This window comes from Theobroma cacao, chromosome 1, assembly GCF_000208745.1.
Source record: "Theobroma cacao cultivar B97-61/B2 chromosome 1, Criollo_cocoa_genome_V2, whole genome shotgun sequence".
Taxonomy (NCBI): domain Eukaryota; kingdom Viridiplantae; phylum Streptophyta; class Magnoliopsida; order Malvales; family Malvaceae; genus Theobroma; species Theobroma cacao.
Window position 1 is genome coordinate 26,107,986 of NC_030850.1, and position 25,811 is coordinate 26,133,796.

Here is a 25,811-nt window from a genome sequence, read left to right on the forward strand (position 1 = left end):
AATAAATCAATTTCAATAAAAAGATTTTGCAAGAAAATCAATTGATAAAGATTTAATCTTTCTTTGCAAACTTTTCAACTCGAAACATTCAAGATTAGACATGCTTTGTGAAAAGTCATGAGCTCAATATCACTTATTTTTGTTCAATTATGCTTTAAATGATTTATGAAATGTGTAATGAGCATAATGAATCATGTTTATACATGTCAAGGGTCATTTTCAAATATCTCACAATCATGTGCCAAAAATACCTTTATGACCATTCAAGCTTACTAGCAACCATGCACATCCACTAAGCACAAGTCAATAAGTATTTTTATCATGAAACAAACTTGTCCAATTCATAAATCATTCCAACTTAAAAGATGACAACATTTTTCTAATATAAGCTCATTTTGCTTTAAAAGTACCAATTAAAGTAGTCAAAACTTTCAAGCTCATTATCAATCATCTTGAACTATTCAAGCAAGTTCTAGAGTGTAAATCAAGATTGTTCAAATGGCCAACTTATCTTAGACACAACGAAATCAAAGACAATTTTTTAAACTCAATTTTCCTTATTTTATACTACTTGCATAAGTGAGAGTGTAAGTCATCAAATTTGCTCGTATTTCTATCACATTATCAAACTTTTTATGTTTCAAAATTATGCTCAAAAATAATTTTTCCTCAAAGAAATAGTACGGAAACATGTTCACAAAACATGAGGAAATTTTATAGAAACAATTTTCCATAATCAAGCAATCTTAATAAAATAGTTTTTTCATAATAAGCATAATGATATATTCAAGATCAAATATAAGTACATACTCACTCTTTGGATTCATACTTCCTTCCTAATTATGCAACTTATAGCATGTATTATATCAAATCAAGTTGCATAGCCAAGATTTATCAATAAAGCTGAAGGAATTATACATTTAATATTCACATGGCATACATGAGAATTAAAGCAAACTATAAATCCTCTATCACAAAGTTGAATAATGCTCAATTAGTCATGCTTTAGGCCTTTAACAAGTAAACATGCTTGATTTGAGTTTAAGAAATGTTACCAATGGTTCTGTTAACTCTATTATATAGAGTTATTTTGACATATTTTGGGGGTTTAAGTAGTTAGATCTTTGAGATTTTAGGTGCAGATTTTAGCCTTTTGGGTGTTTTCCTAGTTTAAGTTTGATTACTTGTTAAGTGGTTAATTTAAGTTATTTTAGTTAAATTTTATGTTATTTTGTTTTAAATTACTTTAAGAGTAGTTATTGCTAATTTCTCTTATTGTTTTTGTAGGAAATTTGATGAAAAAGGCTCATTTGATGAAAATTAGTGCGAGTATGGTGATGGCTTCATTCGTATATGTTTCGGTATTTTGACCATATCTCTCTCTACAAAATTCCAAATGAGGTGATTCTCAGACCAATAGAATTCTAAGAAGAAGCTATACAACGTTTATGTTTACCAATTTGCCCAGTTCTGATCGGATCATAGTCAAAATGTTTGTCTAAGTCAGAGAACTACAACAGTATGCATGGACTGAATATGATGCGGTATTTGGAGCATATCTTTCAATCCAGAAGTCCAATTGACGTGATTCTTAATCCATTGGAAATCTAAGAGATAGGGCTAAAACTTTTATCTTTACCACTTTTCCTAGATCAGAGACTATCAGGGTGAGACTATCAGGGTGAAACTCACGTTTGAAGTTGATAGATAGCCACGGTGCTGGCAGAACAAGGCTACAGCATTGATGAAAGGAAGCACACATACAATTTTTTAGAGAGCTCAGCGCCGCAGCACTGGACGATTTTTGAAAAATAAAAAAAGTTGATGAGATTTTGGAAATTAGTTTATTTGAAGCCTATTTAAGGGACCCTTTTCAGATATTTTAAGGAATAGGCAACAAGCAACTATTTTGGAGATTTGGAGACAAGAACAAAGCAAGAAAATAAGAGAATTGGAGGGAGAATCAAGATCACAAAGCTCCAACTATTAGTTTTCTCTCTTTACTTTTGTGTTTTTTTTTTATTTTCTTTGACTTGGATTAATGGCTAATTTTCTTTGGATGAAGTTTTTATTAGATATTATGAGTTAAATTTATTTTTCCAAGATTGCAATTGAACTCACATGTAATCTAAACTTTTAATCTCTTTCTTGTTTATCTTTAATGGGATTTGAATTGTTTATTCCAATTTGTTCTTAATGCTTTTAATTGTTTGATCACCAATTAAATTGATTTAGGAACCTAAACAAACTTGGGAAAGGGAGTTTAGTGAAAACTAAAATTGGGATAGCATATGATCATATTAATTTATTGGCATATAGCATAGGGATATACCTATACGCCTAATGTAGCCAGATTAGAGCCTCAATTTAATGAGTCTATTTTAATTTCAACTCACATAGGGATATAGTGTTGTAGTTAAAATAGATATTTTTATAAGATGAGTCGGGAGACCCTTATAAATAATTGAGGACTCTAGGTTAGCAATTTAACCCATTAAACTAAGTTAAGGAAGAGAGGTAAGATTTAGATAATGTGTGAGGGACATTATAATCCTAGGCTTGTTTGATTTGATTTTTATTCAAGTTATTATTACTTTGATTTTTCTTTTTAGTTTAAATTTTAGTTAATTAGTTTTAGTTACTTAATTAATTTTGATTGTTTGGATAAGATTAAATTGTTATAATTTTAGTAATTAGTAAAATTTTAGATTAATTCTCTATTGATCGATACTCTGCTTGCTTATATACTATCTATTTAATATGTATACTTGCATAGTAGAATTTTAATTGACAAGTTTTTGGCCAATTCCTTGGATGATACCTTTGAGGTTCTCACAAAAATTGCTACTACCACTTTTCTTTCTATCAAACTTGACAAACAAATTTTCATTTGCATTCACGTGGCTTGAGCAGCCACTATCCAAGTACCAAGGCCACATCTTCTTTGGTTGAACTTTCTAACATTATTCCTTTTGCTCTTACTCAACCTACAAAACAATTTTTCATTTCTTTTTCAAAAGTATCCATACTTGGATTGGTCCTTAGGGTTAGTAAGCACATGAGAGCCTTTAAGCACCCAAATAATTTTGGTTTTGGGGAGGTTATTACCTCTATGATAACAATCATAAGAGAGATGATCTCTCTTGCCACAAGCATAATAATAGAATGAAGATGCATCCTTTTTCCTCATAAAAACAACATTTCCTTTTGGTTTCTCTTCTTTATTCAATTTCAGTTTTGAACTCTTTTCAATTAAAGCTTTGAGAGCAGCATTCTCATCTACTACTTTTTGCAAGGCTTCATTTTTGCTCTCTAATTCCAACTTTAAAGATTCAAAATCTGTTATGGAATGCTCAAGTTCAATTTAAAGTATGTTTCTTTGATAAAAAATAATTTTTAAATCATGCTTGACTTTCTCTAATTCATCATCTAATAATATGGCTTTCTTCCTCAAAACTTTATACTTTAAAGCTAGCTTTTCAAATTTAGCATATATACAATCATACTCATCTTGAAAATTGTCAAATGAAATTTCGCATAAACTAGATGTTACCTCAGGTTCTTTATCTTTAGCCGTCAAGCAAAAATTGGCTTTTTCTTCCATCATTTCTTTCTTTTCCTTTTCTTTCATTTCCAACTCATATGTGAGAAGTAAACCATATATTTCATAAAGAGTGGTTACGTTGAGGTCTTTAACTTCTCAGATGGCATTCACTTTTTGTTTCCAACTTTTTGGTAAGCTTTTAAGTAGCCTTTTCACTAACTCATGTTCAAGTATAGTCTTCTTAAGTTGATTGAGCTTATTGACTATGTTGGTGAATCGGTCATACATTATGGTTATATCCTCACCAAGTTCCATTTTGAACATTTCATAATTGTGGGTGAGAAAGGTGATCTTGGACTCCTTAACTTGAGAAGTCCCCTCGGGAATGATCCTAAGGTTTTCCCAAATTTCTTCAACTACGGTACAACCAAAAATTTTGTTGAATTCTATAGTAGTTTATGCATAATGAAAAGTGTTGATGGCTTTGAAATTTATATGGACCTTTCCCATTTAAGCTTTAGTCCATTTTTCTCTAGATTTAGGCATTTTCTCACTCGTGATCAAATTTATGCTAGTGGGGATGAAAGTACCATTTATAATCACATCCCATATCTCATAGTCCAAGGCTCTTATGTAGATAGATATTTTAGTGCTCCAATATTGGTAATTTGATCCATCAAATAAAGGAAGCCTATTTATGTATTACTTATCTATGACATTTGAGTTTTGTGTATCCATTGGATCTCCCCTAAGGATGTTAAGCCTTAAATTTAAAGGTTAAGCTCTGATACCACTTGCTGGTCCCAATGGAGTGTTAAAGGGGGGTGAATAGCACTTTAAAAAACTTGAAGAAAATTTTTAAGGTTGAAAAACTTTTGAAGGATTTTGAAAAAGAGAGTTTAAAATTATGAAACCCTACCTTTTATAAGAGGGTAGTTAGATAAATCCTTAGATAAGCTTGGACATCTACAATACTTATTTCATTTATTGGTTATAGTCCATTCCACGTATTCTTGTATCTTTTGTGGCTACCACCTTGGTTGGTTATCATTGTTGAAGCATAAATTTTTCTAAATTTAGAAAGGTTCAAAATATGTGATTTTTATAAAACAATCATTTGAAAATAAAAAAATAACGACAATGATACCCTTGATTTTTAGATAACCAAAAATTATTTTTTCATAATTTTTGGATTACATTTATTATGGTAAATGGGAGCTGCAAATTTAATTTCAATCGAACTTTTTTTATTTGGTTCTTGAAACCAAAATTTAGATTTTGATTTTTTTGATATTTTTATTAAATCCACACCGAAGGATGTCTACTTATTTACATTAAATATCTTAAGTAAATGGAGAGTAAAGAGGAAAGAAATAAAAATGAGAACATTTACTTAAATGGTATTTAATGTAAATAAGCTTAGGGCTTGTTAAGGACACCCAGAGTGCATTCTAGACAAAAATCGATAGATGTTCAATATCTATCGATACACTGAACCCAGAAAGTTTTTTTAAGAGGTTTTAAGAACATTTATCGATAGATGTTCAACATCTATCGATAAATCGAACCTATCTATCTATAAATAGCAACCCAAAAGCTTTTTAAAAGGACTTTGAAGCCTATTTATCAATAGATGGCCAAATCTATCGATAAATGACATCAATTTTTAAAAAATAAAAAAAGGCAAATGGGTATTTTCACATTTCAAAGTATAAATATGACCCATTTTTTTAGGGTTTTTCATTCCCAACCGTTTTCCATCAGTTTTCTCTTAACTCTAAGCGCTTTCAACAAAATTTTAAACCAAAATCACCATTTTTGGAAGATTAAAGCTTGGACTTTAGGTTTTTCAACAACGGTGATATTTTTCATCTTTAAATCTATGGTTTTCTAGCTCTGAAAAATACTATTTTGTGTCCAGACTTTTATTAGTCCTTCACGCTAAAGGATTTGGTGATTTTTCTCATGGATTAGAGCTAACCTAAGGTAAGGAAGAAATGGGTTTATAAATTTCTAGCTTTAGTTAGTGAACAATAGTGGGCTAAGTCTAGAAAATTAGCTTTAGACCAACTTGATTAGTTTCGACAAGGCTTAGAAGGATTATTACATGGTTTGTAGTTTGAGTAATCATTGTAATGATTGTTTAACGTTTTAGGAATGGTCAAAGCTCCAAGGAATTAACTAGAGTGAAGTCTTAGAGGTCAACATTTCGAAAGTGAGTGGATATACCCTTTTAAGTATTTTAATACGGTAAAGCTAAGCATGTTTTATTGAGTTGTTTAACTTGTATGATTTGAATATTACATTTACAAAAGTAAATCAAATGATTTTTTATCCAAATGTTTTCAAAAAGTTTTAGAATCTAATTATGTGTGTAAATATTACTACTATGTATTAGTTTTCAACAAGGGGGGACAAGCCCTTTCAAATGTTTTACTACAAAAACTTCAATTCAGTTATGAATAAGAAATGAGAAATGTATATGGATTTATCGATGACAAGTGGATTCAAGTTCCCACCTTTATACTTGATGATGATCATGATGATTGAGTATTTTTGGAGAAATACCATTCATAATAAATTAATACTCACATTATTGCTATGGAAAAGCGTAAGAAATGAATGCTTAGGTGGAGGTAGACGTTCCCATCCTTAAGCTTATGATATGTTTTCATTTGAGGAATACTAGAACATGTGAGACATGAATTTATAGGATAATATGTGATGTAGTACCACATACCCTTTGAAACGAGATTTTTCATGTATATGAGTTAAAGAAAAAGATGTGCTTGATATGTTGATGATGTATCTAAGAATATGCACAATGCTATATTATGATGAGGACATTGAGTTGAGGCTGTAGGGATGGTGGTAAGCAGGGATGGTGGTAAGAGTCCCGCCTATGATTCCCACCTACAATGCTCTAATAATTTCTAAGATTTTGCACAAGGTGTGAGGTAACGTTCCACATGTAGGGCCAACGAATAGTGATATTAGTATAGCGATCCCCACACATGGTGAGGCAAAATTTTCACTAAACGGTGGCAATGCTCCATGTGAGTAAGTCCAATGTGCCACTCATGAGCCTAGATGTGGGCTAAAACCCAGTAGGCATCTTACAATCATGATTATTGCATATTACTATTGTTATTGTGATGCTTTTTGTGAACCTTTCTTGTGTTTGTGATGTTTGATTGATTTGTAAATTAAACCCTAAGCTATACGATAGCCAACATGGGTTAATAGATAGAATAAATCCCAATGCATTGGTTGAGTTTATGGATTCTAAAGAAAGAATGGTCACTTAAATTCCATGGATGGATTATTGATCACTGAGTTATATGAATTGAAAAATAATTACTTAAGTTCTATGGGTTGGACATTGATTACTAAATATCATGATGGGTTTCTTTTAGTGAATCTGGAGTAAATGAGCAACTCATATGATTTATGAAAAGATTGGAGTAAACCACCCTTAGCTTAGGTTATATGGTTGAGTATCGTTTCCCTTAGAAAAGATTTGGTACCACAAGTAAGGTTCAATTTCCTTGTTTTTCCTACAGATTTTTTGTAAATGTTTTGCTTTTCTATTGAACAATATGCTTATGAAATGTCAATTTCACTATGAAGATGAGAGTTGTGTATGACAATTTTATTTCATAAGAAATTTGAAATGAAGTATGTTTATCTCAAAATTCATGTTTACATTAGCAATGTAATTTGTGTAAAAACTCTCCCCCTTGGCTTGTCCCCTTCCCGTATTCACTCACAAAGTCTTTGTGACTCACACGTTATTTTTCCTAAATAATTTGTATGCAGATAAGTGATAACATTCAACTCTTGAGTCATGAAGGCATGATACATTCATCTTCCTCTAGTAGGTGTTTAGCAGCCCACTTGATGCTTCAAGAGTCGGGTCATGTTCTGTTGATGAGTCAGTTTTATGTTATGTTTATATTTATAGATATTGAACATGTTTATGATGATATAGCCAATGCTTGGTACATACTTATGAATCTTATGGATGAATGTATGAATGTGGCTCAAGAACCTATATGGAAACCCTAAGGTGTTGAGCAATGACTAAGGCATGATGTATGAGTCGTTAACTTTGACTTTATTATGAATGAATGCATTTGCACAGCTTATGTGGAGAAGTTCCATAACTGTGTATAGTTGTTTATGGATGCATGTATGACTTTGTATTGTAATCTTTATGTATGATGATTATGGTTAATGGGCCAAGTTATGATGAACAAATGAAAAAAAAAGACTTGCTTTGGCCTAGTGGGCTATACTCGTTTAGGTTTTGACACTGGTCATATTCCATCACAAAACAGGGTGTGACAAAAACTTATAAAGGCAGAAAATCACCAAGTAAAGAGATGGTAAAGAGAAGTGGACAAAACACAAGTATTCATAGTGGTTCGTGATAACTCTATTATATAGAATTATTTTAACACATTTTGGGGGCTTAAATAGCTAAATCTTTGAGATTTTACGTTCAAATTTTAGTATTTTAGGTGTTTTTCTAGTTTAAGTTTGATTACATGTTGAGTAGTTAATTTAAGTTATTTTAGGTAAATTTTATGTTATTTTGTTTTAAATTACTTTAAGAATAGTATTGGTAATTTCTTTTATTACTTTTGTAGAAAATTTGATAAAAAAAGGCTCATTTGATGAAAATCCGTGCAAGTATGATGATGACTTCATTGGTATATGTTTTGGTATTTTAACCATATCTCTCTATACAAAACTTCAAATGATGTCTAAACCACTAAAATAATAAGAGGAAGGGCCATAACTTTTATGTTTACCATTTTGTCTACTTCTGACAGACTGTGGTCAAAATCTTTGTCTAAGTTGGAGCATTGCAGCAGTATGCATGGACTAAATAGGATGCGATATTTGGAGCATATATTTCACTCCCGAAGTCCAATTGACATGATTCTTGAGCCATTAGAAAGTTAAGAGATAGGGATAAAACTTTCATGTTTACCACTTTGCCGAGTTTGGAACAAATCAGGGTGCAAATCACCTTCGAAGTTGATAAACCACCGTAGAGTTGGACGATTTTTCAAAAATAAAAATTTGATGGGATTTTGGAAATTAGGTTACTTAGAGCCTATTTAAGGGACCTTTGTCATGACCCGGAACTCCCATCGAGCCCGTGACAATCTTCGCGACGTCCCGATAGACATTCATTACCTAAAAGGTCAATCGAAACCTTGCAAGGTTTAACATTAGTTTTTCTCGCTTCCCCTGTGAGTATTAGTTACTAAAATCATATTTTGAGAGATTATAAACTATTTCCAAATCAAAACAATAGAAAAATAATTTTTTTCTCACAGGGGGCATTTTGGCCATTTTTCCTCAAAAATCTCAAAATCCGCTAAAAATGTAGTATGCAAGTACAAAACACATAATTCATAATCAAAAATAAGTTTAAACATCTAAAACCTTCATTTAAAATGAAATTATGATTATTTGGATATAATAAAAAAAGAAATATTCAATTTTCTTATAAAACAATATTTATAGAGTTACTGGTAAATAATTTTTGTAGCGTAAAAGCTAAATAAATTCATACATACTGTAATACAGATAACCAAAGCATAAGATTTAATTTACAGTGACACGTGGGCTCGCGAATGACAAAAAAATATCAAAAGTTGTAAACCTGCAGTTTTTGAAGATGCAAGTACAACTGTAGCCCTCAACAAAGTGAGCTATCTACCGACTATCCTGAGCCTGAAAAGGGTGGAAAGGAGGGTGGTGAGATTATATAATCCCAGTGAGTAAACAAATATCATCTAAAATATCTAAAGTCGAGTAAATGGAGACAGATAAAATAGTTTAACATACTGTAATTCATCACTTTTCAACTTGTTTCAACCAAATAAAATCAATTCATATAAATCGAGTAATCAACATGGTTTATGAATTTCTTAAAACTTTGGCTCGTGCCAAAATCATTCTTATACTTAGTTATCAGGGATTCCTTGGCCGAGGGCTATTCCAGCCGAGTTCGCCAAGGCTGTTAAAAAAATTATGTACACATAAATCATGTTTTCATTTTGAAAACATAGTCGTTTCTTGGCGTTGGCTGAGTTCACCCTCACATGGTGGTTTAGTGTGAAGTGAACTCTAAAGTGTTAACCTCAGGAGTTATCCATCCACGCCTCTCATACTGAGGAATGAATATAATAGGGTTACTGTGCTCCTCTAATAGGCTGGTCCACGGAACACGCCCACTGCAACGACTAATTTATAACCCACCATATAATAAAATTTGCAATAGCATGACATGGCAATTATTTTATTTAATAGCCTCTCAAGGCAAATTAACAGTTCATATATTTTCAACACAAATACCAATTCAGCCATTCATGCAAATATTATCATAAGCCATTCAATTCAAACCATGATTTATAACATAGCAATTAGTCTCCAATTACTCCATTTTCAAAACCATCTTTCAATTTTAAGACAATTTATAAAATCATTTCATTTAAACACATTTTGTTTATAAAACCTAAAAATTTACCGTTTAAACTCATTTTCTATAAAATCATAAAATCGGATAAAAACTACTTTAGATAATTAAGACGATAGTAAGGTTACTCACTATTTCGGGAGTCGAATTCTGAGTACTCTGATTCTTGATCCTCGGGTACTATCTCTTTACTTTTGCCAGAATGGTCACCACCTAGACATACACGACACATAATTCAATATACTGTGTCATACCATTATAAATCTATTTCAAGCTCTTTACTAATGCATGAAATAAGATGTAAATTGTTCGGATTATTGTCTAAATATGGTGTTCTACACAAATTCAATTGTGTACCTAAATTAAACGGTATTGGCCTAATTCGATCTATCACTCGATTAATTGGCCAATATGTCCAATTTAACTCCAAATAATTCATGGGGATTGCTCTCCCTTAGTTAATGCATCTAGTTTTCTTAACGATTTGTAATAAAATATTTATAATATTCATAGTAGCTAAATAAGATATACTGAATATCCATAATAACTAGCACATAATATTCAACAAAATCATAACTAAGCACCACACACATAAATTAAACGTAAAGACCTATCAAACTCTATTTAACTTAATCATCTTCCTCTCTCTTTTTGTCATCACTAAAAAAGATACTAAAAACTCCCATTTTATGAGTGCATCTAGATTTGCCTTTAATCTTTAAATTATACTTTAATGAATAGGAATCATAAGCACTTATACAACTAAGTTATACAAGCTTATAGATATAGTTCAATAACTTCAAGAGTCAAGCTTGTAACTATATAAGAACAGCTCTATGAGAGTAAAATCATCTCAAGAACTTGTCAAGGATCACTCAAATAATGTTCAAGCAAATTTGATCACTTTGTCATAATCAAAACTATAATAATTTTAAAGCTAACATTAATTCTAATCCCTATAGTACTTTCCATAACATTTATGCTAATTGCATAATTACCTAAAGACTAATTGAACTTTTAATCCCTTTTTAAATTCTCCATTGACATTCTTAATGTGCATGACCCATTAGGTTTTTAACATATTGACAATAAATATAAACTATAATCCAAGTTCAACTGGTATTCGATGAATCAAATTCCTTTGCATTCATCACCAATTATCAATTGATTAGTTCATATTTATAAGTCAAGGTTGGTATCTAACAATGCATCATGATTACCCAAATATTAAGAAGAGTCATAGCGATTTGACTCAACCTTTTAATTAACAATCTTGTAGTGTAACTATTATCCCTTCATCATCTTATATCTCAACAAGACTTAGAGTATGGTGTAGTGTCTATTATAATTTTGTCTTTTCCATTTAGCATTTAAATCTAGTGATTATCAAACTCATCTTTAAAGAGAGCATAAACCCTTTGATGACTTCTTGAGTTACCTTAATTAAAGACTTCCATGAGTTTTTTCTATTCAAGCTACAATGTGATGTTCCCTTTAGATTTACTTACTATGATGAATCCTCTATTGATCATTGATTTACCTTCATGTGTTTCATGCTATTTTCAATATCCATTCCATTTTGAGTATCCTAGGCTATGACCACTTTAAACAGTATCAAAGCATAATCTAAATATTACTTACACAACTATCACATGAGAATTTGTTCATAGACACTTGAATGATATACTAAATTCAATTCTCATGACGAGTCATGTTTAGTAAACTTGATCTTGTAACAAAAACCCACATGTTAGTTCCAGTATACCCATACTTCAATTTATGAGATTGATTGCTCACTTCATAAATGGGGAACATAACCATGTGTTGATCTCTATGTTTTATCAATATCTATTTTTCTTAATAAAACCTTGATTAAGAACAATTTAAGAATTAAACATTGATACAATAAGGTTTGCATAATTATACACATTTATAATACCTTTTGCAAAGCATACACTATTCCATGGACTTTATTTCAACCAATTAACATTTATAGTCTTTTTGGAAATAAAAAATGTCTTTTGTAAATAGTAAATGCTGAAATACAACATTTACAATTGGCTTGCACGACATTCAATTACACTATCATTAATGACTTTGTAGATTACTGTTTAAAGCATGGGATGATGCATAATAAGATAGAACCCGGAACACCACAACACAATGGTGTAGCTAAAATGACCCAACACACCATTTTGGAGAAAGTTAAATGCATGTTGAAGATGCCTAAATTGTTGAAGTCATTATAGGGTAAAGGGGTTAACATAGCCTACTACTTAATCAACATATTACCATATATTCCTTTAGGCTTTGACTTTCAAGAAAAGGCATGAAAAGGAAAAAGATGCTTCACACTCACATTTGAAGGTCTTTGATTGTAAAGCATTTACACATTTGCTTAAAGAGTAAAGGTCAAAGCTTGAAAGTAAAGCCTCTCTATGTGTGTTTGTTGATTAAGGAGATAAAGAACAAGTTATGGAGTCCAAATAAGAAAAAAATGGTTAAAAGCAAATATGTAGTTTTTCATGAATAAGATATCATAAAATACTTTGAGAAAAATGAGAAAACTACACGAGTTGTTGTTGAACTTAATGATTTTGAAAAAGATGAGAAAACTTATCAAGCCTAGCTCTACAATATGTTTATTATGCCATTTTTACATAAGAATACATGTTTGCTTACTTGGGTACCTCGAAAATTGTTAAAGGACGATAATGTACCAAATGGTACAATTAAGTTGAATTAAGCCTCGAACTAGTCCAAATATAAATTTTAAGATGAAATTGAGGATTTTAAAACCCCAGAATGACTTAAAATGGTGATTCGGAGTTCGAGGACTGATTTGGAGTCAAATTGGAATTTTCATGATCTAAGGGCAAAATGGTCATTTTTGCTACCCGAGGTTAAGATGTGAGTGTTGGATGAAATTTTTGACTAAGATTGATCATTTGGAATATAATTTGAGTTTGAGAAGTGAAAAATTTTAATTTCGACATTTTTTCAAGGATAAGGGCAAAATAGACATTTTGCCACCCAAGGGCAAAATTGGAATTTTACACCACCCAACACTTGTCCAGCACATGGATTTTACCCAATATTATCATGGATAATTGAGAAAATTTAAGTGGTAGAGAGAGATTGCTTAATGGGTAAGTATGACACTTGGACCAATGGAATTGTGACACATGGCAAATTTTTGTCCATTTAATATTTTCCTTTATAAAGCCAATTTGAACTCTTCCACATTCATTCTTATGGCCGGCCAAAGTAAAAACAAAGGAAGAAAAGAAAGAACAAAACCCTAGGTTGAAAAATTCAAGGGAAAAGTGTGAAAATTCAAGGAAACAAGTGAAAAAAAAGGTAAGATTTTTCTAATTTCGACATTTTTTTCAAGGATAAGGGCAAAATAGACATTTTGCCACCCAAGGGCAAAATTGGAATTTTACACCACCCAACACTTGTCCAGCACATGGATTTTACCCAATATTATCATGGATAATTGAGAAAATTTAAGTGGTGGAGAGAGATTGCTTAATGGGTAAGTATGACACTTAGACCAATGGAATTGTGACACATGGCAAATTTTTGTCCATTTAATATTTTCCTTTATAAAGCCAATTTGAACTCTTCCACATTCATTCTTATGGCCGGCCAAAGTAAGAACAAAGGAAGAAAAGAAAGAACAAAACCCTAGGTTGAAAAATTCAAGGGAAAAGTGTGAAAATTCAAGGAAACAAGTGAAAAAAAAGGAAGATTTTTCAATTAAGCTTGAGATCTCTCTTTCGTAAGCATTTTTTTCTTATTTTTCATGGTTGAATCACATGAAATCATGATGAATCCCTTGCTGGCCGAACATTTAGAGGGAGGTTTTGATGCTTGATTTGGTTAGATTTCAATGTATTTTAGTGTTTTTAGTTAGTTAGTGATGTGTAGCATGAAAAGCCAACAAGAAAAATTCAATTCCTCCCATCACCCATCATTGGCCGAATTCTCCATGTGGAGTCTTGATGATGATTTTGATTTTATTTCAAGTGATTTGGTTAGTAATTAGTGATTTATGGTGTGAGAATCAAGCTTGAAAAATTATATTGTTAGTGAACCCTCCATGACCGAATTTTTCAAAAGAAAATGTGAGGATGATTTTGCCATATTTCAAGTTATTTAATTTGTGTTTGATGATTTAGAGTATTGGGAGAAAAATGGAATTATTTGGAGTTGAATTGGACGTATTGGCCCATTGATCGGGTGATAGATCGAATTAAGCCAATACCATTTATTTAGGTACACAATTGAACTTATATTTAACACTGTATTTAGATGGTTACCCGAGCGTTTCACATCCCATTTCATACATTAGTAAAAAGCCTGAAATAGATTTATAATGGTATGACACAGCATATTGAATTATGTGTCGTCTATTGTATATAAGTGGTGAGCCCTCTAACAAGGGTAAAGACGTTGTGTCAAAAGACTGAGAATAGGAGTATTTCAAACTCCTGATACTGTGAGTAACGTTATCATCATCTTGATTATCTGAAGTGAATTTTAATTCGTTTTTGTGATTTTATGGAAAATGAGTTTAAATGGTAAATGTTTAGGTTTTATAAACAAAATGTGTTTAAATGAAATGATTTTATAAAATTATCTTAAAATTGAATGATTGTTTTGAAAATGGACTAATTGGAGACTAATTGTTGTGTTATAAATCATGGTTTGAATTGAATGGCTTATGATAATATTGGCATGAATGGTTGAATTGGTAAATGTGCTGAAAATGTATGAACTGTTGATTTACCTCGAGAAACTGTAAAACAAAATAATTGCCATGTCATGCTATTGAATTTTACTGAATTGGTGGGTTATAAATTGATCGCTCAGGACGGGTTCTGTGGACCAGCCTATTAGAGGGGCACGGTAACCCTATTATATTCATACCTCAGTATGAGAGGCGCGGTTGGATAACTCTTGAGGTTAAAACTTTAGAGTTCACTTCACGCTAAACCACCACGTGAGGGTGAACTCAGCCAACGCCAAGGAACGACTATATTTTCAAAATAAAAACATGATTTATGTGTACATGACTTTTTAACAGCCTTGACGGACTCGGTTGGGAGAGCCCTAGGCCAAGGTATCCCTGATAACTGAGTATGAGAATGATTTTGGCACGAGCCAAGCTTTCAAGAAATCATAAGCCTCGTTGTTTATTTTGGTGAAATGAATCTATTTTATCTTATTAAAATGAGTTCGAAATGCTGTTAATCATTTTTATGCTAATCTATTTTATCTGTCTCCATTTACTCGGCTTTAGATATTTTAGATGATATTTGTTTACTTACTGGGATTATATAATCTCACCACCCTCCTTTCCACTCCTTTCAAGCTCAGGATAGTCGGTAGATAGCTCATTTCGTTGAGGGCTGCAGTTGGACTTGCATCCTCAAAAACTGTAGGTTTACCGCTTTTGATACTTTTGGTCGTTCGTGGGCCCACATGTCACTGTAAATTAAATCTTATGCTTTGGTTATCTGTATTGCAGTATGTATGAATTTATTTAGCTTTTACGCTAAAAAATTATTTACCGGTAACTCTATAAATATTATTTTATAAGAAAATAGAATATTTTTATTATATTCAAATAGGTATAGTTTCACTTTAAATGAATGATTTAGATATCTAAACTTATTTTTTATTATGAAATATGTGTTTTCACCTCGCATACTACATTTTTAGCTGGTTTCGAGATTTTTGAGGAAAAATGACCAAAATGCCCTGTGAGAAAAAAATTATTGTTCTATTGTTTTGATTTGGAAATAGTTTATAATCTCTCAAAACATGATACTTAACAACTATTGCTCACAGGGGAGGTGCGAAAACTGATATTAAAGCCTTGCAAGGTTCCGATTGGTATTTTGGGCAATGAATGTCTATGGGACGTCGCAACGGTTGTTATGAGCTCGAGGGAAGTACCGGGTCGTGACAAAACTACATGTGTCGTAAAGCCACAGGTGGTGGAAATTCATGAGAAACAGAGTGTAGGGGTACAAATGAGCCATCTATAGTTAGTGATGAGTCAAATTCTTGTAATGACATTGTACAGCCAAATATAGTGAGAGTTAAGCAACAAGAGTAACCTTGCACAAAATCTAAAGTTGGAGATCTATTAGAGTGCATCGACCATCCTTTAAGAATCATAGTTCTAATTATATTTTAATTCCTAATAAAGGGAAGCCATAGAGTTTTCAAGAAATGCAATCTCATAAAAACAAGAATTTTTGGATAGAAGCAAAGCAAGAAGAAATGAATTCTTTGCTAAAAATGGTACTTATGAGTTAATTGAGCGTCCAAAAGGTAAAAGACCATCGAAAAATGATGGTGAAAAGCAAGTGAGGTACAAAGCTCGTTTGGTTTTGAAAGGCTTCGATAAGAAAAAAAACATTGATTTTGATGAGATTTTCTTTCCAATTTTGAATATGAGTTCCATTCAAGTTGTATTGGAATTAACAACTAGTTTAAACCTTAAGATTGGTCACGTAATATAAAGACTGCATTTTTGTATAGTGACTTGCATGTAGAGATCTGTATGAAACAACCAAAAGGTTTTAAAGTGAAAGGAAAAGAGCGCTTAGTGTGTAAATTGATAAAAAGTCTGCACTGTTTGAAGCAGGCTCTGAGATAGTGGAAGAATAAGTTTGATTCATTCATGATGAATTAAGAGTACATGAGGAAATGTTCATATTCTTGTGCTTACATTAAGACATTCCCTAATTGTAAATTCCTTATACTTTTGTTATATGTTGATGTTGTGTTAGTTGTTAGACAAGATGTGATGATAATTAGCAGGTTGAAGAAAGAGTTATCTAAGTTATTTGATATGAAAGACTTAAGATTGATTAGACGAATTCTTATAATTGATATCATTCAAGATAGGAGAGTTGGAAAGTTGTGGCTATCACAAGAAAGGTATGTTGAATAGGTGCTTGAAAAGTTCAACTTTAATAATGCTAAACCAGTTAGTACTCATCTTGCCACCCACTTCAAGTTAAGCAAAACTTCTTGTCCAATTAATAAAGAATAAGAGAAACATATTATGGGAATTCCTTACTCTTTTGTAGTTAGTTCATCGATGTATCTTATGGTTTACACACAACTTGACATTGCTCATATAGTTGGTGTAGTGACTAGATTTCTTTCTAACCTTGGAAAGGTTCACTAGGATGCTATTAAGTGGATTTTCAAATACTTGAGAGGTACTTAATTTTGTGCTTGAGTTTAAGGAATTTAAAACCTATTCTTAAGGGTTTCACAAATGTAGATATGGTAAGTGACCTTAATGGTAAGAAATCTACTTCAGGTGTTTGTTTACTTTTGTAAAGAGAGTTGTATATAGCACTTCAAACTGCAAAAATGTGAATTGCCTTATCAACCACCGGGCAGAATATATTACCATAAATGAAGTTGGGAAGAAGATGCTTTGAGTGAAAAAATTTATTCAGGAATTGGAGTTGAATCAAGATGCGCACGTGGTGTATTATGACAGCCAAAATGTTAATGATTTAAGCAAGAATATTGCGTACCCCAATTGTACAAAGCACATCGAGCTAAGGTGCCATTGATTATGTCCGATGATTGAGGAACAGATGATGCTTTGGAAAAAGATTTACAAAGATAATAGCACTGTTGATATGTTGATCAAGGTGATTCTTAGGAAAAAGCTTGAGCCCCGCGACAAGCAAGCTAATATGGACTCCAATTGAGGAATTGAGCAATTAATCTCCTCCTAATGGGGTTGGAGGGAGAGATTATTATATGTATGAGGGTTCAGTGGCCTAGAATGGGCTCCAGCGCCTTTCTGCTTACCTATTGGTCATTAAAGTCATTTGATTGATAAAGGTTTTAACAAAAGAAAAACACAGCAGCAGCTAGAGGAAAAAGAAATGGGGGTTGTGCCAACCAAGAAAGAATGCTAAGAATTTGTGCTTCAAGGAGAAAGTAAGAGAGAAATAGGCATGGTTAATTATTGGGTGTTTTTTTTTAAAAAAAAAAAAAAAAGAATTATTGGTCTGCTTTAGGTTGCTGTACAATGTCTTCGTTAAGGAGAATCGCCACACTTCATCAAATTTAATGAGAATTTGTGATATTTTCTTAAAAAAGTAATTTTGATGTATTCTTTCAACAATTATGAATCTTCAGTTTAGGCAAAAGACTTAAGATATTAAATTTTGTAATTTTCTTTGTTTTTATGGTGGATTTTATCTGAATTTTGTCTTGTGATTTTTTCATCTATACTAGACAATTTTCTATGTATACTTGGTGTCCTTTAATTTTGATAATTACTTGCTATATTTGTTGATTTTTTTTATTTGACTTTAGATAGATTATATTGTTGTGATTGTTGGCATAAGTTTGCTATTTGATATTTGTGCGTATTTTGAATTGAAGGACATGTAAATTTGGTGTTGTTTATTTTTGGTTGTTGCCTACTCTATCTACTGATTTATATTATTTTTATTTGGCTTAGATAGATTATATTGTGGTGATTCTGCAAGAATTTACTATTTAATCTTTGTGTGTATTTTGAACTTGAGTTGATATTTGTTGCGCCCAACATATGCACCTAGGGGCGAAGCGTTCCTTTTACTCCAAAAATTTTAAAAATTTTTATAGATTACATATATTTTTTAATGAGCCTCAAAATAATTTTTTAATAAATTATTGGTACAATATGTTATATATATTTTTAATGGGTCCCTAATATAACTTTTAGTAAATTATTAATGCAAATAAAAAATAATAAATGACCCTATAAATCTATTTAATTTTACCCTAACTATTAAATTTTTCCCTTTTAAGTTTCTTCACACTTCTTTCCATCTCTTTCTTTTTCTTTTCTTGTTCTCTTTTGTCCTTTAATTGTAAAATCATAAAGAGGTAAAGTTTTTTTTATCTTTCATTTTCTATTTATATTGTTATTATTTATATTTATTTATTTTTTTAATTATATTCTATTCGATCATACGTTTTAAGTTTCTATAAATTTTCTTCTTCAAATTTTTATGAATCATCTACTATATTCTTCCTTTTTTTCTTTTTTGTTACGTAGTTCTATCTTCTACTTGTCATGTTTTTTTTTTATGTGCTTTCAATGATCTTGGTCTTTAAAAATTAAAAAATTATTATGTAATTCTTAAATATGTATTGTAGCATTGTGTTATTGTTTGTTGCTTAAAATTAGCGTTGTATTATTGATTGTTGCTTAAAATTTCATCAATACATCAGTTTTTTTATTAATCTTGATTATATAAGATATTTTTTATGTGCTTTATGCTTTATATTTAGTTGAAAAGAAATTATCTTTTGAGCATTTAGTTTTTAAACAATATTGATTATACAAGAAAAAATTATTAATCTTATATATCGTATTTAATTATTTATATTTTATGTATTATTTTTCTTTATGTTTAACCTTCCAATAAAAGTTGATTAACTCCACCCCTACGTGTATCATGTATAAGTGATCTTTCTATGTAATGTGAGATACGGAATCCCATAACAATACTTTTAATATTTTAAACACTTTAAACACGAGGTACGAGGGCCCGAGTGAGGCCATCTCGTTCCATAATATTTATAACTAGTTTCAAGTTGAACGCACAGGCAACTTATTGTGGAGAAAGCAGATTAAAACGTTTACGGTAGGAAATTCACTTGGGGAGGGGGGCAGGAAAACATGTTATTAATACAACTTAACAAAAGCGTACTGGTTCTAATGATTTCCTCCACACGTAATATGTCTCTTGCATATATTTTGCCCGCTTCGGGTTGGGGAGTTTTCTATGGATGTTTCTTCTTCACTGCAACCGAGCTTGCATTTGCTCTTTCCTTGACAACATACTCACTGCAAGTTACAAGGTTGAAAACAAAGTAAGCTACCAAGTTAATTAGTACTGTGTAACATGAGAATCATGGGCTTGGGCTTGGAGAAACAAACCGAAGGAAGTAAGTGAGCCTCGCAGCTTCAGTGAAATATCCGCCTGCCCTGGCTTTCATGATCTTGAACATGAGAAGGAGCTTAATTTGAGTGCTTGCTGTTTGCTTTATAATCATTTCAGTTTCCTTTTTTAGTAGATCCAATTGACTTTCAATCTCTCCAGACCTTCTTCTTATTTTGCTTTGCTCCTCTCTTATGCGTTGTTGATCTTCTCGTATCTTTCCCATCTCCGCTTTCACTCGTTTGACTTGGAGCCTCACTCTCACATTGTTGTTCATTTTTGGTTTCAGGGCCTGCTGCCTCATCCTCCTGCTTGGTGCCATATGTTTTCAAATTATAAATTTGTAGATGAAATACTGCTCAACTAAAACCTTTTGAAGGTATATTGATCGAATTATGCCATTAATACTGGGATTCTATATAGCACAAGTTCTTAAACCGCGTCTGAGAAGGTCAATCAATAATATGAAAACCGAAGAAAGGAGGAAAATAGAACGAAGGCGCAAGGAAATGAGCACATATACACTGATCAGCAATGGCATCTGTCGTCCGAGAATGGGGGCGCCATGGCTGGCTATCGCTCGGTTTTTGGTTGTTATCGCCCGATTCACGTTGAAAACTTCGTAATAGACCATAGTGCCCTGCCACGAAAATATGATATTATAAACTAGTTCGTAAAATACCTGGTCATTGTCATTTTTGAACTATTATATTCCATGGACGGCCCACTGCAACTCTTGACCCGAATAAAATTAATAACCATCTGGGCTGCTCCACACATGCAACTTGGAACCCTCATTGCAAATTGCAGTTTACAATTGGTACCCAAAACTCAAAAGCAAATCTGAAAAATATTTGAATCATCCACTTGGCCACCTGTTTTACATATTTGTTCTACCATTGTCAGAGGTTAAACCTTGGTCTTTGCTGTAGTGATTCAAATATAGAGAGTAAAAATATATATATATATATATATATATATATATATATATGATGTTTTTTATGTGTCACCTAACAAACAAAAAATCCACCTCAATTATCACTAGAATGCCATATGATCAAAATTAAAGACAAAATCTTAATATCATTATCGATTGTCAAGTTAAACTTAGACTCTTAATATTGTTATCAATTGTCTTTAACTAGATTTTTAATAAAAGTGCATGAACTTAATTTATCAAATTGAAATAGAGGGAGTAAAATTGCCCAGTTGAGATAATAGTACTATCAAATTCAAAATTCAACATTTTTAAATGAGCTCATAGTTGTACGTAATTTTTTTTTCTCCACTTTAAGCAACTGTGTTGTTAAGTTATTCTCACTTTGTTTTCCTTTCATTTCATATTTTCATTGATGTTGTACATGTATAGGTCGGTTGCCATGTACACAGGAAAAAGGGGCAAATATGCAAATGGGATGGGATATTGTTGGAGTCGAAGAAAATCATACAAGACAAGATGGTTGATTGAAAGTAATTTGGGTGGTAAAGCTTCGAGGGGTGAACATCTGGTGTGGAGAGAGAAAGAGAATTCTCTATCCTTCACCAATTCCTTCTAGTCTCCACCCAATCCTTTATCCTCTGTTCCTCTTCGCAACCCGTTCTCATTTTGGTTTAACCATTCACAAAAGCTCTTTTCCATTTTTGTTCAATAAATCACTCGTTTCTTCTTTTGCTTTTGTGTTTTTTTAAATAAAAAAGGGGGTCACCTATGTTTTATATTGTTTGATTGTTTTCGGGTTAATCAGTTTTTGGATTTACGAGAGAAGATGTTGAAAACTTTCTTTGATTTCTTTTTACTTGAATTTAGCTAATGAAAGTTGAAACATTTTTTATTCTCAGTGTTTCTTTTTCTAATGTACATTATAGTCATGGAGTATTTTTATTCTCAATCACTTTCTTTCTATTTTATAAATTTGGGTTTAAGTATTTAAGGAGTATTATTTATTAAGTTCAAATAAGATTTAGGACCTAAAATTGAAAGTTTTGTTGGAGATTAATTGAATTTAGATACTTTTATAAATAATAAAGTTCAAGTATGGATATCTTATCTCCAAAATAGCAGGGATGTTACCATTCTTACATAAGACAAGACAGGATGGAGCATTTGATTTTTTTCTACTATAATCATATAATTATTCAATCACAACAAAAAATTGAATAGAGATTCATTATACCTAGGTGTGAGTTTCATATAATATTTTGATAGATGTTATATAATTTATCTGTAATTCATAATTGTGATTGATTTGTATAAAATTTATAATTGTGATTGATTTATTCTAGCATAATAAGTATAAACAATTAGACTGGAGGGATATTTAGGCTATGCAAGTATCATCAACAAAAATAACATAATACTCTTAGACTAACTTCAAGTAGGGTGGGGGTCAAACTTGAAAAGGTTCCCCCCTAAAATTCAGGCTTAAAAGGTTTTACATAATTAATCTTATTGCAAAGAAAATAGATTGAAACAATATAAACGCTGGAGGTGGCGAAGATAAAAATAAGAGCAATTTCTTAAATATTGAGTGTTGTGGCAAGTGGAAGAGATTATGTAAATAGTAGAGTGAGGTTGAGATTAAGTGGAGAATAGACAAGCATTAGAGTAACAATATTGTCAAAACAATAGAGTAAGATTAAGAATAGGGTAGAGAAGGACTAAGTAGAAGAGTAAAATATGTTTGCATTAGCTCAAGAAATCTTGTTCTGCCCAAAATGAATTGTCAATATATAAAGCTAGATAAAACAACTCAAGAATAGTCTTTAAAGCACTTACTAAGTAATGGTATTAAGAAGAGCTTTAATGTATATAATGGGTAACACTAATTGAAACTCATTATGTGAATATTATCGTAATGATTTTATTATATATAATGATTAACGATTAGAAACCCATTATGTGATTATTGAAGTAATGGGTTTTATGGTTATTAATAAGGTAAAAGATGAGACAACATGATAAAAGGGAAAAGGTATGAGAGAATAAGGATAAAAGGAAAAGGTAAAGGAGCAAAACACTTATACTTCAAGAAAAGATTAAGAAGAAAACCTCTTCACTACCTTCATATCTAAGCAACTGAGTCAAGCTCTCTAGAACATCTTAAGGTGAAACTAACTTAAGAACCCTCTCACTTGTTCTAGGTTAACTATTGTTCATGTGATATGATTATTCCACTCATTCTAGTTGTTCTCATTGCTCTTTGAAAAGTATTACGTTATTGTAAAACAACTATAAAAGAAATTATAAGTTAGTAGTCAAAATCAAGTATCTATAATACGAGTAAAAGGTTTCTTATAATAGGGAGAGAATAAGTGTTACAAATAAGTAAAATGATGTACTGAAGGTAGCAGAGAAGAAGGTTGGAGTAGTCTTTGAAATATTGAGTGTTGTGGCAAGTGGAAGAGAATAAGTGAGTAGTAAAGCAAGGTTCAGAATAGGTAGAGAATAAGTGAGTAGTAAAGTAACAGTATTGCCAAAGCAATATAGTCAGATTGAGAATAAGGTGGAGAAGGACTAAGTAGAAGAGAATTAGAAATATAATAATCAGAGAAAAAAGCTCAAAGTAAAAATATGTTTGCATTAGATTTTGAAATCTTGTTCTCTTAAAATAAATTGTCAAATCTCTATATATATAAAGTCAGAATAAGCAATTATTCAAAAATAGGCTTTAAAGCACTTACCAAGTAACAGTATTAAGAAGAGTTTTAATGTATATAATGAGTAAGAGTTATTGAAACCAATTATGTGGTCGTTGAAGTAATAGTTTTATCGTACATGATGAGTAACTGTTAGAAACCCATTATGCAGTTATTCAAGTAATGGGCATTTTTTGACCATTAATAATGTAGTTATTGAAGTAAGGGAAAATTTATACATAAAAAGCTATAAAACAACATGATAAAAAGGAAAAGGAGAAAAGGAGAAACACATGAGTGAAACAGTTGTTCCACTTGTTTTAGTTGCTCCCATTATTCTCCATACAACATTATATTTTCTATAAAGAATTTTCAAAGAAATATGTTGTCGATTTTGTACACGCAAGTCTACGTATCACTCAAGTAATATAGCATTAAGTCGCGTATCATTTCCCACAGAGATTTGCTCTTAAACTTATACTAAGTATTAAATTTGTAACAAAATTTTTCTTATTCAACCACTCGATTTTTAACAGTAAATTAATATGAAATTTTCCACTTAAACTAAACTAAAGATATGAATGTAATTTTTTTTTACAAAAGAAATTGTTATTGTAAAGACCTAGGATCATGGTGTCTTTCAATATTTCATTTGAACATAATATTTTTCCTTTAAACTTAGATTAATGGGGTATATGGCTAACCTAGAAACCGATTTTATGCTTAAGTCTCTATCGAGATTCTTGCACAATACTTTTCAAAATTAATTCCATATGTCTATGCAAATTAGTTTAGAAAAACTCATTAAGTTTATGTTTTTAATTTGGCTGTCTAAGGTATTTAGGTATATATCTATCCTAAATTCTAATCTATCACTTAACCTTTAAGTGAATTGAACATAGGTTATTCAAATCAATAGTCTATTCTAAACACCCTCTGTCGATTTGTGATAAATCTATTATATAGAGTTATTTTGATACATTTTGGGGGTTTAAATAGTTACATCTTTGAGATTTTAGGTTCGGATCGTAGCATTTTAGGTGTTTTTCTAGTTTAAGTTTGATTATATGTTGAGTTGTTAATATAGGTTATTTTAGTTAAATTTTATATTATTTTGTTTTAAATTACTTTAAGAGTAGTTGTTGATGGTTTCTTTTATTGCTTTTGTAGGAAATTTGATGAAAAAGGCTCATTTGATGAAAATTCGTGCAATTATAGTGACGGCTTTATTAGTATATGCTACGATATTTTAAACATATCTCTCACTATAGAACTCCAAATGAAGTGATTCTTGAACCAGTAGAACGCTAAGAGGAAGGGATACAACTTTTATGTTTATCACTTTGGCCACTTCTGATCAGATCATGGTCAAAATATTTGTCTAACTTGGAGCACTATAGTAGCATGCATGGACTGAATATGATGTAGTATTTGGAGCATATCTTTCAATCCAAAAGTTCAATTGATGTGATTCTTGATCCATTGGGAATTTAAGAGATAGTAATAAGACTTTGATGTTTCTTGCTTTGCCCAATTCGGAACAAATCAGGGTGAAAATCATGTTCGAAGTTGATAGACTGCTACAGCACTAGGAGAACAAGGCTACAACGCTGGTTAAAGGAAGTGCACCATACATTTTCCTGAGAGCTCATCATCGCAGCACTGGAGAAGTAGCACCGCAGCACCACCGTAGCAAAAATCCAATGCCATAGAGCCAAGAAATCAAGGCTGCGGTGCTGGACAATTTTTCAAAAATAAAAATTTGATGGAATTTTGGAAATTCGGTTACTTGGAGCCTATTTAAAGGGCCTTTTTCAAAGGTTTAAAAGGGGATGCAGCAAGCAATTATTTTGGAGATTTGAAGCCAAAAACAAACTAAGAAAACAAGAGGATTGGAGAGAGAATTGAGATCACAAGGCTTCAATAATTAGTTTCTTTCTCTATTTTTGTGCTTCTTTTATTTTCTTTGACTTAGATTCATGGCTAAATTTCTTTGGATGTTGTTTTTATTTGTTATTATGAGCTAAATTATCTTTCTAGTATTATGGTGGATTTCAGCATGCAGTTTGAATATTAGTTTCTCATTTATTGATCATGAATGAGTGTAGTTTTGCTTATACAAATCTATTCTTAATGCTTTTACGTG

The 25,811-nt window shown here is 31.4% G+C and overlaps 1 protein-coding gene and 1 long non-coding RNA gene across 2 annotated transcripts; one reads left to right on the plus strand and one right to left on the minus strand.

The window, feature by feature from the left end:
• On the plus strand, positions 15,450 to 16,231 carry LOC108662099. The gene is made up of 2 exons (XR_001927879.1): positions 15,450 to 15,486; positions 15,900 to 16,231. It is a non-coding gene; the product is annotated as an uncharacterized LOC108662099 (long non-coding RNA).
• LOC18613043 lies at positions 19,597 to 20,501 on the minus strand. The gene is made up of 2 exons (XM_007050066.2): positions 20,029 to 20,501; positions 19,597 to 19,935 (listed from the first exon to the last, which is right to left on the minus strand). Exons 1-2 carry the CDS (start codon positions 20,349 to 20,351, stop codon positions 19,872 to 19,874), a joined length of 387 nt encoding a protein of 128 aa, XP_007050128.2. The 5' UTR covers positions 20,352 to 20,501; the 3' UTR covers positions 19,597 to 19,871.